Source organism: Dama dama, chromosome 25, assembly GCF_033118175.1.
Source record: "Dama dama isolate Ldn47 chromosome 25, ASM3311817v1, whole genome shotgun sequence".
In the NCBI taxonomy this organism is placed as follows: domain Eukaryota; kingdom Metazoa; phylum Chordata; class Mammalia; order Artiodactyla; family Cervidae; genus Dama; species Dama dama.
Genome location: NC_083705.1, coordinates 31,218,579 through 31,234,937, shown reverse-complemented (window position 1 = coordinate 31,234,937; position 16,359 = coordinate 31,218,579). Strand labels below are relative to the sequence as shown.

General features: G+C 39.7%; 1 protein-coding gene across 1 annotated transcript in view; it reads left to right on the top strand.

Moving 5' to 3' along the window:
* Positions 1-6,715: 6,715 nt before the first annotated feature.
* IL31RA (interleukin 31 receptor A) overlaps positions 6,716-16,359 on the top strand; it is a 54,717-nt gene continuing 45,073 nt past the window's right edge. The window contains exons 1-3 of the mRNA XM_061129454.1: positions 6,716-6,782; positions 11,527-11,702; positions 12,306-12,383. Coding sequence (XP_060985437.1) covers positions 12,329-12,383 — 55 coding nt within the window. The 5' untranslated portion in view covers positions 6,716-6,782; positions 11,527-11,702; positions 12,306-12,328. The remainder of the gene's footprint in view (positions 6,783-11,526; positions 11,703-12,305; positions 12,384-16,359) is intronic.

Sequence of the window (16,359 nt, the reverse complement as noted above, 5' to 3'; positions counted from 1 at the left end):
AAAGCCAAGTAGGAGAATGTGGAGCTCACCTCCCCTGATGAACACATAAAAATACATCTACATGTGAAGCAATTCTCACAGAAAAACTGGAGACTGGCAGACATATAACTAAGGCTATAAGAAAGATCCACACTGAGTTGCGTAGGAAGGGATGAGAAGTGGTCAGATCAGGACCTTTGCCCCTGGGAGAAAGCACAGAAGAGGAACAAGATTATGTGGGCTTGGAGAGCCTCCCTGATGAGTAAACGGTTTGAACCATATATTGGGTGTCAACCCTGGGGTCTGACCCTGAAAAGACAAGTCTCTTTAGTTGGTATGAAAATCAGTGAAACTAACAACTGTTAGGAACCTAGACTTAATTCATGAAGAGCATGCACATGCTTGCTTACTGCTGAAACAAGGCAGAGGATGCAGATTGAAGCTGCCTAGAACTTAATCTGGTTTCCCTTAACCACCCCAGTGCATGCCTCAGTCCATGCCAAGCATCCAAGCACCAGATAAAGAATCCAGAGCATTAGTAATAAGAATGCTAACTGAACTAAGGAAAAGAATAGATGAACACAATTTTAATAAGGAACTAGAAAATGAATAAAAGAACCAGTCAGAACTGGAGAATACAGTAGCAAATGCAAAACACACTTGAAGGAATAAACAGCAGACTAAGGATATAGAAGAACACAGTGATACAGAAGACAGAATAAGGGAAATTATGCATTCGGAACAGGAAAAAGGTGGCTCCGGTGGTGAAGAGTCCACCTGCAGTGCAGGAGACTCAGGTTTGATCCCTGGGTCGGGAAGATCCCTGGGGAAGGAAATGGCAACCCACTCCAGTATTCTTGCCTGAAGAATTCCACAGACAGAGGAGCCTGGAGGGCTACAGTCCATGGGGTTGCACAGAGTCGGGCATGACTGAACAACAAACACACACACACAAGGAAACAGAAGAACACAAGTGATCTGGAAGACAGCATAAGGGAAATCACCCAATCAGAACAGGAAAAAGAAAGGGAACAATTTAGGGTACCTGTTGGAAAACAGCAGGTATACTAATATTCACATTATAGGTGTCCCAGAAGAAGAGAGAGAAATATGTGTTGAAAATGTAATTTGATTAAATTGTGGATTAAAAATGTCTGAATCTGAAGAAGGAAACAGATGTCTAGGTATGAGAGGCACAGTGAGTTCCCTAAAATTTATGAACTCAGACCCATTCCAAGATATAATTAAAACAGCAAAATTTAGAATTTTAAAGGCAGTGAGAACAGACTCATATAAAAGGGAATTCCCATAAGGTCATCAGCTGATTCTTCTGCAGAAACTTTGCAAGCCAGAATGAAGCGGCATGGTTTATTTAAGGTATTGAAAGGGGAAAAACCTACAATTTAGGATAATCTGCCCAGCAAGAGTATAATTCAGAGTTGGAGGAGAAATAAAGAACTTCTCAGACAAGTAAAAGTGAAAAGAATTCATCAATACTACACCAACCCTAAAAGAAATGTTAAAGGATTTTCTATAGGTGGAAAGAAAAGGCTGCAAGAAGAAGAGCTTATAGGCAAGGAAAAATCCAATTAGTAAAGGCAAATATATAGTAAAGATTGTGAATCAACGACTTAAGTAAGCTTGTGTAAAGATTAAAAAACAAAAAGAAATTCTAAAATCAACCATAACTATGATAAACAGTTAAGGGATAAACATGAAGATGTAAAATATGACATCAGAAATACAAAACTGCAGGGGAGAGGAGTGAAAAAATGTAAATCTTTTAGAATGTGTATGAACTTAATGACTACCAGTTTAAAACAATAGATACAGGCCAACATATGTGAACCCTATGGTAACCTACAATAGATATGCAAAACCTAGAGAGAAAAGGACTTAAGCATACTGCTGAAGCAATCAAACCATGAGAGAAGAGTCTAAAGGAAGAAGAAAACAGAAGAACTGCAAAAACAACCAGAAAACAAGTAACAAAGTGGCAATAAGTGTATTTAAATGTCAATAGACCAAATGGTCCAATGGAAAGACATAGAGTGTCTAATTGGATAAAAAATAAGACCCCTCTATATACTGCTTGCAGGAGACTCACTTCAGAGCTAAAGACACACATGGAATGAAAGTGAGGTGATGGAAAAGAATATTTCCTGAAAATAAAAATAGCAAGAAAACTGGGGTAGCAATATTCATATAAAACAAAATAGGCTTTAAAACGAAGACTGTAACAAAAGACAAGGCCATTATATAATAATAAAAGGATCAGTACAATAAGAGGATATAACATCTGTTAACGTGTGTGCACCTTATATAGGAGCATCTAAATATATAAAGCAAGTATTAACAGACATAAAGGGAAAAGCTGACATTGATAATAGGTGACTTCAACACCCCCATTTACACTGGTGGGCAGATCATCCAGACAGAAGATAAGGAAACAGTAGTAGTAAATGATATATTAGATCAGTTGTGCTGAATAGATATGTATAGGACATTCCATCCCAAACCAGCAGAATACACATTCTTTTCAAGTGTACATAGAACATTCTCTAGGGTAGATCATATGCTAGGCCACAAGTTTCAACAAATTTAAGAGGATAGAAACTATATCAAGCATTATTTTCTGACCACAATAGTATAAAACTAGAAAACAACTACATTCAGAAAAATGGGGAAAAAACCAAACACATAGAGAGTAAACAATAAGCTACTAAAAAACCAGTGAGACAACAAAGAAATAAAAAAGGAAATCAGAAAATACCTCAAGACAAAAATACAACTTTCCAGAATCTATGAAAGCGAAAGTGTTAGTCGCTCAGTCACATCCCACTCTTTGCAGCCCCACATGGACTGTAGCCCACCAGGCTCCTCTGTCCCTACAATTCTCCAAGCAAGAATACTGGAGTGGGTAACCATTCCCTTTTGAAGGGATCTTCCCAACCCAGGGACCGAAGCCAGGTCTCTTGCATTGTAGGCAGATTCTTTACCGCCGGAGTCACCAGAGAAGCCCAAAATCTATGGGACACAGCAAAAACAGGCCCAGAAGAGAAGCTTATAGCAATGCAGGCCAACCTCAGGAGACGTGAAAAGTCTCAAACAACCTGACCTACTATCTATAGGAATTAGAAAAAGAAGAACAAAGCCTGAAGTCAGTGGAAGGAAGGAAATAGTAAAGATCAATCAGGAAATGAAATAGAGCCCCCCTAGAGAAAAAACCAATAGAAAAGATTGATGAAGGCATGAACTGTTTTTTGAAGAAATGAAAAACAGAATTGATAAGAATCGATAAGGCTTTAGCCAGTTGCCATGTCAGGCTATTACACATCTCTACCAGAAATATGTTATTTTTATAATTTTTCCGTTTACTTTCAATGTACTGCTAAAATGTTCATTTCTGTTACTTTCTGGAATCCATTTCCCTTAGGGCACAATTAATGGCTTCTCTTTCCCATTTCCTTTAGCACTTTATACACACCTTTAACGGCACTTGCCACTTTGTTTTATAGTGCCTTGTTTATTCTTGCCTGGAGAATCCCATGGACAGAGGAGCCTGGTGGACTACGGTCCACAGGGTCGCACAGAGCCAAACACGACAGAAGCGACTTAGCTCAGCACAGCACCCAGCAGCTTTGCTTATGAGTCTGTTTTCCTACTGAAGTTGTGATTTTTTCCTAGTTGGGAAAAATTCTGCTTTCCTCAACTTTGTTTCCACAATCTCAAGCATAAGATCTGACATTGACTTATGTTTGTGGAGTTGAGTTGAAAGGCTGGAATGCGTGGATTTCATCTCTCCTCCTCCAAACTCAATGTTACTTTCTTCAAGTGTATTGATTAGCCATTCTAGCCAGCACTGTCTCCTATTGTGCTCTGTCCCATGCTTTCTGTCATATGCTCAGATTGACTTTAGCCCCATCAGTAAACTCCTGCCATAGCTTCAACGGTCCCTAAAAGTCCAAGTTGCTTTCCTCCTTCAGTTGACATTTATCTTCTCTATTGCCTGTGTTATTTGTGGTAATCATGTTTTATAAAGGCACTGTGGACTCTGAGTTAGTGAATATTGAACACTTCTCCCTCGTGGAAACACAGGGTTCAGTTCCTGTGAACCTCCTGTCATGACATTCGTGTCAGATACTCAGCACATAACCTTGTTGTATATGTGTTTCCATTTAAAGGCACCTAGTTTAATGTATCGGAGAAGGCAATGGCAACCCACTCCAGTACTCTTGCCTGGAAAATCCCATGGGCAGAGGAGCCTGGTAGGCTGCAGTCCATGGGGTCACAAAGAGTTGGACACGACTGAGCCACTTCCCTTTCACTTTTCACTTTCATGCACTGGAAAAGGAAATGGCAGCCCACTCCCGTGTTCTTGCCTGGAGAATCCCAGGGACGGCAGAGCCTGGTGGGCTGCCGTCTATGGGGTCGCACAGAGTTGGACACGACTGAAGTTACTTAGCAGCAGCCCCAGCAGCAGCTGTTCAATGTATATTGTTGGTGCATCAACCTTGAAGTCACAGCCAACAGCAGTATAACTCACACCTGAACAAAGCTTGTCTAACACACGTATGTCCTGTCAAGCACATCACAAGCTTCTCCTTAGGACCGCTAGACAGCTCTTCAGCACTATGCTTGAGGGCCATTTTAAAAGGCGAAATCACCTTCAAAAAGCACACAAAAATCCGAAAACTGTGGCACTGAACAGATAATGAAAAGAAAGTTTGTACAGTACAAGAGCAGTGTTACTTATTCAACCTCAGCGTGGAATGCATGCTTCTTGCCACTGCTTATGTCTGTGAATGACCATGACACAGCTCAAGGACTGATTTTGGCGACACAGTGAATTTTAGAGAGTTGGTGAATTTGCAAATATGAATCTATGTTTAATGAGGATGGATTGTGCCCCCGTAGTATCTCATCTTCTGAAATTATGAGATTCATGGCACAGATCTTGCTTCTTGGTGGCCTCCCTTTTAGGTGTTTTTAGGTTTCAACTTTCTCATGTTTCTTAATCCTGCTGCCGCTTGACTCACTTCTCATACTCCAAAACTTTTTGATCTCTATTATTGCCGTATTTTGTTGTCTCTTCTCCCATTTGTTTTGTTTTGTGTGACTTTGTAGCTTTCCTCTACCTTTACCGTAATTTTCATGGAGTTATCTGATAGAGCAGAGAGAAATGTATATATCCAATCAACCATGGAGCCAGAATTTTATTGTATAACATCATTAGTCAGGTGTTTTATGTATAATAAGTTTACTAAGTATTTGCTGAATAAAGTAAAGAACTGCTATTTTTGTGCAAAAATGTACCTGTCCTAGATAGTAGTACATTATAGTGATATTTTTTTTAGTACCTCACAGTTTACTAGGTAAAAAAAAAAAACAAACTTTCTCCTCCTTACTTCTGCTAAACTTTCCTACTTAGTAGAACATTGACTAAGGAAGATGGGAAATAAATTAAGACCTATATGGGGACGTCCCTGGTGGCACAGTGGATAGGAACCCTGCCAATGCAAGGGACATGGGTTTGATCCATGATCCAGAAAGATTCCACATACCTCAGAGCAACTTAGCCCATAAGCTGCAACTCCTCAGCCTGCATGCTTCAGCTACTGAAGCCCAAGCGCCTTTGCTCTGCAATAAAAGCCACTGCAGTGAGAAGACTGCACCCTGCCAGAAGGACTAGCCCCTTCTCATCACAACTGGAGAACGCCCATGCAGCAACAAAGAGCCAGCACAGCCATAAACAAATAACTAATAAGTTTTTAAAAATTACTAAATAAAAAAACATATTCAGCTGGAGAGCATATCTTGTTTTAAAGCTTATGTTTCTTTCCTTTTGCATCATTTTTTCCGTAGACAGTTCCATAGACTTTATGATTTTGTCAATTACAAAAAGATAATGCCTAAAGTGATCCCAGAAACCATCAGATTTAACCTTTGATTTATAGGATACTGAGAGTCAGGCTGTCTTGGTTCAGTTCCTGGCTCTACTACTTGATTTGGACAAGTGTCTCTTTCTGGCCTCTGTATCCTTATCTATAAGATGAGAGGAAACATATTGCTGATTTCATAGAATTGTTGTGAAGATTGAGATAATTTCAAGTTTGTAGTACTATGACTGACATGTAGTAAGATCTCCATATATATTTAATTATTATATTAAGTCACTTAATTAGTAATTTAGCTGGCTTCCAGCCCCCCAGTTTAGTATAGTTAATATTGGGTTGGTCAAAATGTTTGTTTTTCCACAATACTGGATAAAAAACCCAAATGAACTTTTTGGCCAACCCAACACATGCTTAGGAATTATAAATCTCTTTCCAAGTTAGCTACCATTATTTTCTCTCCATCTCCTTCCTCATTTAAAGATCATTGCATGATAATATATTTCTGAAGCTAAACATACTCTTAGCATTTCACCCATTACCACCTGCATTTGTAAGGACTTCCTGTATAGAACATTTTAAATTTAGTCATCCCTTTTAGTTGTTTATGGCACTTTCAGATGGCACTTTTTCCTGTAAAGTTGAGTGGTCTCACAGAAGCAGACTTTTTTAAAGTTACAATAATGCAGTCCATTTCCCAGCATAAGTGGGTAAGTGCCACCCTGGCTTGGGCTGGGCTTAAAAGCAAAGGAAAAGCCCTTGGACCAGAGAGGAAACACTTGCATAACTGTGTTGATAAATTACAAACCACTCTCCTTGCTCTCATTTGTGCTGCGGAAGACAGAGCACCTTTGATGTGGATCTTTTCAAACAGCAGAACCTCTGTGGGATACCACCCCACACAGGAAGGTGAGTATCAGGCCACAGAACCTGATAACGCAAACATTTGCAGATTTGGTCCCTTCTTCTATTATATGAGAGTTTATTTCTGCTTTCTTCAATAAAGTTATCGGTCAGAACTTGCTGCATGACTTACTCTGTAGTTAGACTGGTTATTGATGTTTACAAGGAATCTAATCTTCTGGCAGTAAATCTTTTTAAATTGCTGGCGCTAGGGTGGGAGATGGTGGAGGACAGCAATCAGGGGCTGGGGAAAATATAGGAATGTTAAAGATTTATCTTTCTGGGAACTTGAGGCTGTAGAAAATTAGACCTAGGAGATTCAGAAGAAAATCCCTGTGTGTAATGGCATTTTGTGGCAGGAGGACTGAGGGAGAGTAAACCACTACTAACTACTGCTTGATTTTGATGGAGAGAATCTAGGCTTTAGAATAAGACAAGCATCAGTTTGAATCCAGCCAGGGGGTCGCAAAGAGTCGGACACGACTGAGTGACTGAACTGAAAATGAAACTGAAGTCACTTACAAACTATGAGAGTTTTGGACTGATTATGTGATACTGTGAGCCACAGCTTCCATATCTGTAAAGTAGGGGTAATAATACCAACTCTGCAGGGATTTTAGGAAGGACAGATGAAATTTATGTAATGCAATTAAGACTTTGTAGACTCTTAACTATCGCATCATACTTGTGTTTTTGCCAGTCTTGCTGCTGGCTGTCAAAGTATTCATTGTGTGAAAGCAGCCTGAACCTCAAATGGGTTTATATTCTGAAACTGAATGCAGTTTCCTGATAACTCTTTTTAAAAGTAATTGAGATATAATTAACTTATTAGTTTCAAGTATACAACATAATGATTGAATATCTGTATGCAGTGTGACATGATCACCACATTAAGTCTAGTTAAGGTAACATATGTGGTGGCACTAATGGTAAAGAACATGCCAGCCAATGCAGGAGATGTAAGGGTTGTGGGTTTGATCCCTCGGTTGGGAAGATCCCCTGGAGGAGGGTGCAGCAACCCAATATTCTTGCCTGGAGAATCCCCATGGATAGAGGAGCCTGGCAGGCCCCAGTCCACAGGGTCGCAGAGTCGGCCTCTACTGAAGCAACTTAGCATGCACACATACCGCCATACATAGTTACAAAACTTTTCTCTTGTGATGAGAGCTTTTAAGGTCTCCTGCCATGAAAGTAAAAGTTGCTCAGTTGTGTCTGACTCTTTGATACACCACGGGCGGAATTCTCCAGGCCAGAATACTGGAGTGGGTAGCTGTTCCCTTCTCCAGGGGATCTTCCCAACCTAGGGATCGAACCCCGGTTTCCCACATTGCAGGCGGATTCTTTACCAGCTGAGCCACAAGGGAAGCCCATACATGGTTACAAAACTTTTCTCTTGTGATGAGAGCTTTTAAGGTCTGCTGCCATAGCAACTTTCAAATATACAGTAGAGTATTATTAACTAATATTAACATGTTAGTCACCATGCTGACAGCTCTTAATCTCATCTTGATAAGGTGCATAAGCATTTCTTCACCCAAAAGGAAGATACAGTTAGTTTACTGGGCTGAAATTGCCAATATTTGACTGTTTTAGACTTATGAAAATAGCAATTTTGTATAATTCAACCTAAAAGTATGTTACTATCCCTAGAATTTACTTCTTTGTCTATCCTTTAAAAACTCAATCCCATACTCTGCACAGTTTGTGGCACAGAATGGGTATCAGCACACATTAACTGAGGAAATGTATGAATGAATGAATGAAAGCAGGGTCATATAGTGATATATTTGTGTGCAGGCGAAATCAGGTAAAACAGCCTCCAGGACACAGCCTTGAGTGGGAACTGAAGCTCCAAAGAACAGCCTGTGTGTGGGGTGGTGGAAGTGTTTGTGTATGTGTAATGGGAGATTGCTAGAGAGGAAAACAGCCGTGCTATTGCTTCTGCTTGGGTGATAAGAGATAGAATGTGGAGAGGAAGGGATAGTTTAACATCAGCTGGCAAGAGCAGAGTGTCTTCCTTTGTTTTCTTGTCTCCAGCCACTGCTGTAGCCAGCAATAATTGGTTGGTTTCACTTCCCGTCATTGTACTCCTAACAGTAGCTACTACTTTAAAGATAAGTCACTAAAAATAACTCAAGTGGCATCACATTATGTTCTGAGTCCTTTGGTTCAGCATGGAACATTCATAGTGTTGTTTGAGAATTCCAGAGCTCCTATTGTATTCAAATCAGGCACCACTAATGAGAAGGTGTATATTTCCTAGGAAGTGCCTCCTTAGTGGAGACAGTTATTCAAAGCTGCTGCATTTTAAAAGTTAGTGCTGATAAGTCAGGCAATGAAGGTAATGGTTTAATGGTTCTCCTTAAGAGCTCAGGATAATCTTCGTGAATTTTCTGTAGCCCACAGTCTTGCTGCACCCAGAATTGCTCAGATTTGGGGAGGCTGATTACCGCATGTAAGACTTCATGAGACCGGTATGTTTAAACAGAGGAGGGTAGTCTTTTCTAATTACTAGAAGACTTACATCCTTTGTTCAGGATTTAAACTTTTGCTAAATTATTAATAATCAGAAATGGCTTCACAGAATCAGAGCAATCATGGAAATTTTGGGATTTGAGGTATCTTTCATCAAGGCTGTGGTGAAGTCTAATGATTGTCCTGTTATGGAGTACAGCTGACCCTTGAACAACATGGATTTTAACTGTGTGTCTTGTTTTCAATAGTAAATACTGTCGTACTACACTGTTTGTGATTGGTTGAATCCGAGGTTATAGAACCTCAGATGGGGAGGAACTGGGCGCATGGACAGAAGTTATGTGAGTGGATTTCTGACTGTGTGGAGAGCCTGTGCTCCTAACTTTGGCATTACTCAAGGTCAACTGTATGTCACTCCAGCAATGGAAAACTTCATAATTTCCTCCCATGGATACTTAGTCACTCAGTTGTGTCCGACTCTTTGTGACCTCATGGACTGCAGCCTGCCAGGCTCCTCTGTCCATGGGATTCTCCAGACAAGAATACTGGAGTGGGTTGCCATTTCCTCTTCCAGGGGATCTTCCTGACCCAGGGATCGAAACTGCATCTCCTGTGTTGCTGGCAGATTCTTTACCCCTGAGCTATCAGGGAAGCCCAATGAACACCGATGAACACTGCCAACTTTTTTTCTGTGACCTCTCCTTTCCATTTCCATAGTCTCCTTCCATTTAGGATACATTTAGTTGAATAAATTCCTGCAACTAAATGACAGTGTTAATTTTCCAGATCCAACTATCTTGAGTGTACACCCAGGCTTCCTTGGAAGAAGTTCAGAGTGAACTCAAGTTTTTCAAATGCCATTTTACAAATACATTATTGATTTACTCCCACAGTTAACTAGGATGACTTCTGTGCACGCATTTTGCTGGTTGAACTCTCAGTTGAACTTATTTCTAAGTTCCTGGGAGGTACCTCATGTTTGTCCACTTTTACTACCAATAAGCAGTCATGAGTGGTAGTTCTCTGGTGTGTGAGGGGAAGTGGAAAACGCCCTGGAGGACAAACAGGTGTTAGGGCATTGTCATTCTAGCAAAGCTTATTGACTTCCCCAGTCATCAGCTCTTCCCTCTCTTTGCACATTCTGTGCTCTCCTTGCACTATGGTAATTACAGCACTTATCAGGTGACATTTGCTATTACTATCCGTGCTTCTGTTGCTGCAAGTAGATCAGTGGTTCTCAACCCTTTTTTCTTCTACAGCTTTGTCTCTGGGTATAATTTAGTACTGTTAGTACTGCAGTTTTTTGTTAAGGCTTTAAAAATTCACAAATAATAAGTGAGTATTCTCACTGTAAAGCAAAGAAGCAATAATTAAAATTAATTAAAATATTTAAGTACAAAATATTCAATATTTAATATTGATAAGATTTTAAAATGCAAAAGCCTGTGTTGGAATAACAATTTGAGCTTTAGCACTTATAATTGCTTATTTATTCAATCATTGAGACTGTCAGCATCATGTCTTGAATAGTGTCTTCATGACTGGGCCTCCCTCACTTGCCAGTATGCTTTTAGAACTTGTAAAGGCATGCTTTTTGGCTAAGAACCTGAGAAAATTAAGACATTGTGAATAGTTGGATGTTAAAAAGTGCTATTACTGGGAATTCCCTGGTGTTCCAATGGTTAGGACTCTGAGCTTCCATTGCAGAGGGCATGGATTCTGTCTCTGGTCAGAGGAGTAAGATCCCACATGCTTCAGGGCAAAAAAAAAAAAAGAAAGAAAGAAAGAAAAAATTCTATTCAAGGCCAAAAAAAAAAAAATCTATTGCTGTTATAATTAATTTTCAAAGAACACATTTATTCTTCAATGAAAAATTTAAAAACTTCATAAATTTTATACTCATTTAAATCAAAATGTTTGTTTTTGGAGAGATTAGCCACAGCTCTTGAGTAACAAGCATTAACTATTGCTGTTATGTAACCAGTCTTTTGTTGTTTCATAATGGTATCTCTATGACTATGGATCCAAGTTCTCACTCTGCTTTATTTTGCCTTAGGCACTTTCAGCTAGTTAGGTGTTTCAACTGGTTTGTGTGTGAGAAAACGTTATCCTTGTGGTTTTTGTCCAGAAATGCTGCATTCAACTTATCCTAAAATGATTTATTTTGCTGAAAACTCTCCTTTTCCCCCCATAATGGTATGTCAGCTGAAAATGTAGCATCATTTATTTCTTTCTAAAAGCGAGATATTGCCTTTACATTTGCTTTAATCCTTAGACTATCTCACCATCTCATCTGGAATGACGTGAGGCGCCAGCAGCCTTTTTATTCTAATTATTCTGCAAACAATAGTGAATGTCTACCAGGTACCAGGCACTGCCTTCCACACTCAGGCTTCACAGCGAGAGAAGCTCCACTCTTCAGCAGCTCCCTATCTGTAGAGAAGCCAGCAGGTAATCTACTAAACACCATTCTGTGTGCTGCGTGCACAATACAGAAGGCGTGGAGGGCGGCTGGGGCACAAAGGCCGACCGACCGGCGGGCTGAGTCCATCTGGGAGCTCAGGGAAGGTGCTTGGAGAAGGCTAGCTTTGAGCTGAGTCTGGAAAGATGGATCACTTTGTCAGGAATAGGGAAGAAAGGACATTCTAGACAGAAGGAACCACATGGACAAAGCATGGAGATGTGAAATTGCATGGTGCTTTTGGGAAATGACGAGATGCCTTGTTTAGCTGGAGTGGTCAGCAACTGAGGCAGAGACTGGAGGACAGTACTGTCCTTCTGGAGTGTAATCTTGCTGGCTGGTGTACTTTTTGTATTATATAGTAGAATTGACTGTGGACAAAATAATTGACTGGGGTAATGGAATAATCACAGAGGGATCTATGTGATGCTAGCCAAATAAATATAACAAAACAGAATGTAATACAAAATATATAAAATAAAATACCTTTCCTCAAAATTCCCAGAATCTGCTTGTCACTAGAAACAGAACTGTTGAGGAGAGACAGGAAACAACTAACTCTTGACTGATGATATTCTCTGTTCTCTTTTCAGCCTCCCTGCATTATTTGGGAACAATGTGGGCCTGGACACTGTGGACGCTCCCTCTAATCTGCAGATTTGCCCTGGCAGGTAGGTCAGCCTGTGCCCTTTTATGGATTATGTGATTCTTTTTGCTTTTATGGATTATGTGATTCTTTTTGCTTTTTTTGGATAAGAGTTGTTAACTTGAGAACCAAGGGGCACCTGGACATGGGCGTTCATGGATGAACAATGGGGGATTTGTGAACTCCCTGAATTTGTGTGGGGTTGTATGTGTGTGTTGATATATACTTATGCATGTGCAAGTTTGGCAAGATGATCTATCATATTTTCAAAGGGAGATATGACCCTTTGAAAGTCAAGATTCACTGTTTTAGAGTAATAGTAGGTGATTATCTTGGTGATTCCTGTGTTAAGTGTGCATTGGTTCATGTAGGATACACACACAAAAACATATATACATTTTCACACTATTTGCCATAAATTTCAAGGGTATAAAGGGAAATGAAGCAACATGTTTCTACAATGGTCCAACTCAAAACTATGGGCCTAAAGGCCATATAATACCTTGTAGATTTAAGATGTATTACTTAGATCACATATTATGTTAAAAAAGATAAAACCAGATTAAAAGAAATGGTGACTGAACACTAGGAATGTAGAAAAGGCATGTAGTATAATTATTAGTCTGGTCAGGCTGCTCAATAACAAAATACCACAGACTGGATAGCCTAAACAACAGAAGTTTATTTTCTCACCGTTTTGGAGACTAGAAGTCCAAGGTCAAGGTGTCTGCAGAGTTGGTTTTCTCTGATACCTCTCTCCTTGACTTGTAGATGACCATCATCTTGCTGCCTCTTCACGTGGTCATCCCTCTGTATATCTTAATCTCCTCTTATAAGGACACCAGTCAGATTGAATTAGGATACCCTGTAAAGGCCCCGTTTTAGTTAATACGTCCTTATATGCCCTGTTTCCAAATGCAGAGCAGAGAGAGGGTAGGGCTTCAACATATGAGATTTGTGGGGAGAGACACAATTCAGTCCGTAACTTATCATCATCAGAGGTCACCCAGAAGGCAGTTGTGATCCAGAGATAATGAGAATGTCTTCTAGACCTCTGGCATGCCTGGCCCACCTTGCAGGTCCCTGGGCTTATACTTGTGGACACTCCAGAGCTTTGGAGACAGTACAGGCAGGTAGGGCTGTGTGTCTCTGTCTCTTTCAGCCATCTCAGAAGTCCCCAATTGCTTCCAACTGTTCAATTTAAAGTTCTGCTTATAAGCATCATGACACCTTTCCTCTCAACTTGTATCTCGGTCTTGTATCTCAGTCTGCTCTTACTACCTTTCATTAATACCATTTCCTGTATAACTGACTCCAGTTTCCACACTACTTCCCTTCTAGACAATTTCTCCCTCGGTCTCAGCCTTGCCCTTCTTTTATTTCAAGGCATTGTTCACAACAAAACTTATCTTTGCAAAGACACCAAAGAGATATGAGCATAGAGGGGAAGAAGGGAGATTGAGAAGATCTTTTTAATTTTGAAAAATGTTCTTTTTGCATGTAGGAAATTTGCTGATAAGCAAGAGCAGAACATTCTCTTGGTCCTTCTTAGAGGAAAATTCTGAATATTTCTGCTTATTTCTAAAAATAGAGGAAATAGTTATTTCTAGAAATGTAGCAACATGTTTATATGCTTTTTCTTAAAATGTGGAAGGATACATGTGTGTGAGGGGCAAATATAGCCCTCAGTTGTCCATGTGTAAAAAATAAATATTCTGTTGTAGTTTTAAATTTACACAAAAATTGTGAAGATAGTACAGAGAATTCTTATATACCCTTCATCCAGTTTCCCTTATTGCTAGTATTTTATAATAGCATCATATGCTTGCTGAAACAAAGAAACTGATATTAACACACGATTATTAAGTACATTCCAGACTTTATTTGATTTCACCAGTTCTTCCTTAATGTTCTCTTTCTATTCTGGGATCCAATTCAGGGTAGCATATTGCACTGAATTGTCATGTCTCCTTAGTCTCTTCTGGTGGATGAAAGCTCTTTAGTCTTCCGTTTTTTCTTATGACTGTGGCAGTCTTGAAGAGTACTGTGAGTACTCTTGGGGTTTTTTGAAAAATAGAACAGAGGTAAAATGCCCTTCATTGCTCTATCACAATTATATAATGTTTGTGACAGTCTTTTGATGAAGAGTTTATATTCTAATTAGAGGTAAGTTGAATAAGACTTAAAATAGGCACACTAGTTGCCAACAAATAGGCAGGACAACAGATGTATCAGCCTTGCTACTCACTGGCAGTTACATAAGTTAGGGCAATTCAGACATATGGGATCCACACCAGATAACTGAGGCTGTAAGTAATAACTCTAAGTAAAGAAAGAAAGCAAAAATGAAACTGTTTGTTGATCTGGTTTTCCTTTTTATTCCAATTCCCCTTGACACCCTCATTTGTGATTAAACAAATCTACAATGCCCTGAGATCATATGCAGAGTTAGAATGTCATGAGGACATAACAAAGAGAAAGAAGAGGGAAAATTACTCTTAAATGAATTCCTCCACCAAGTCCTAAAATCTTGGATTTTCAGGCAAGCTATTTTTCACATGAGACTGTTTATGCCGTGAAAATAAACAAGCCTAAAATCTTAGTGCTTAAGACAGCAAAGTCTATATGTCCATCACTGGTAAGTAGGGACCTAGACTGATGGAGGCTGTACCAGCCTAAGACTCATCATCTCAACATGGATTTGCAGGGTGTGCAGGGCAGAGGGAGGAGAGAAAGGATAATAATGTACCAGTGCTTTAGTCTTCTCTCATATCAGGGGCCAAAGAAGTTGTGTTGCTATGCCCAAGGAAGCAAGGAAATAAAATCTTCCCGTATGTCCAGGAAGGGGAAATACTGATGAGCACTGGGAATGTTCCTGGGCATTCATTTTATTTATCATAAATCTCTTCTGTAACACCAACATAGGGGATCAGACTATGCCAACCCAAAATATACCACTTTGGCCATAAGGATTTATTTTGATTCGGAGTCAAATGAGAATCAAGAGATGCAGAAGTGAAGTCTTTGTGAAACTTCTTTTATTTGTTTAAAAGAAGAAACTTCTGAAAAGTGAGGACTGCTATAAATCTCCTCTCCCGGAGGAGTTTTATGACCATGAGGAAGACAGAAAATCAGTGCCAGGATGGATCTGCACATGTAAACCCTGCTCCATTAGTGTCTCACATACCTTTTCACAGTTTGCCACCCTTGAAAGCTTAAGTTCATTTTCCTTTGCCCTGTCAGTTCTCTATAGATTTATTGGTTTTGTCTTAAGATGCTGTATTAGCCCAAGTTCTAACCACCTCTTTAAGTTACTCTTTATTGAGTTTTTGCCTGTGTAATTTCACTGCATGCATTAATATAATGGTTTCTCTTATTAACCTGTCTTTTGTCAGTCTGATTTTACAGGGTCCTGGCTGGAGAACCTAGGAGAGTAAAAGGAAGCAGAATTTTTTCCTTCTCTACACCAATATCAAGTGGCCTCTGCAAGAATATTTCTGTCTTGCCATGTACCAAACAGTGAGAGTAAAACAAATGTAGCTCCTTAAAAAAAGCTCAGGGGAAGAGGAAAACCATTTTTACAACTCCTTCCTCTTCTGATATCTGATGACACTGATGGTTCTGGTAACCAGAGGTTGGATTCCCCTCTGACTTATGGTTTCTATAGATATTAATCAAAGCTTCTGAAAGAGCTAAAGAGAGATGTTCAAGGAAGAATAGTAAAGACCAGAGTTGACCATGGTTCGATGGGAATATGTTCAGATCCACAAGGATCTATTCCTGTGCTGTGCTATGCTAAGTCACCTCCGGCGTGTCTGAGGCTGCTCTGTCCATCTGCTTCTACACTGGTTTTTTTTGCTGGCTGTTGTTGGAATCAGCCTGTGCAAGACAGACTAAGAACGAAGGTGGAAATAAAATGTGACTGTAGGGGGCCATAATGAGAGAATAGTACAAAACTAAAGGCTATTCTGAGGAGACAGGGAAAGGCATCTTATTTCTTT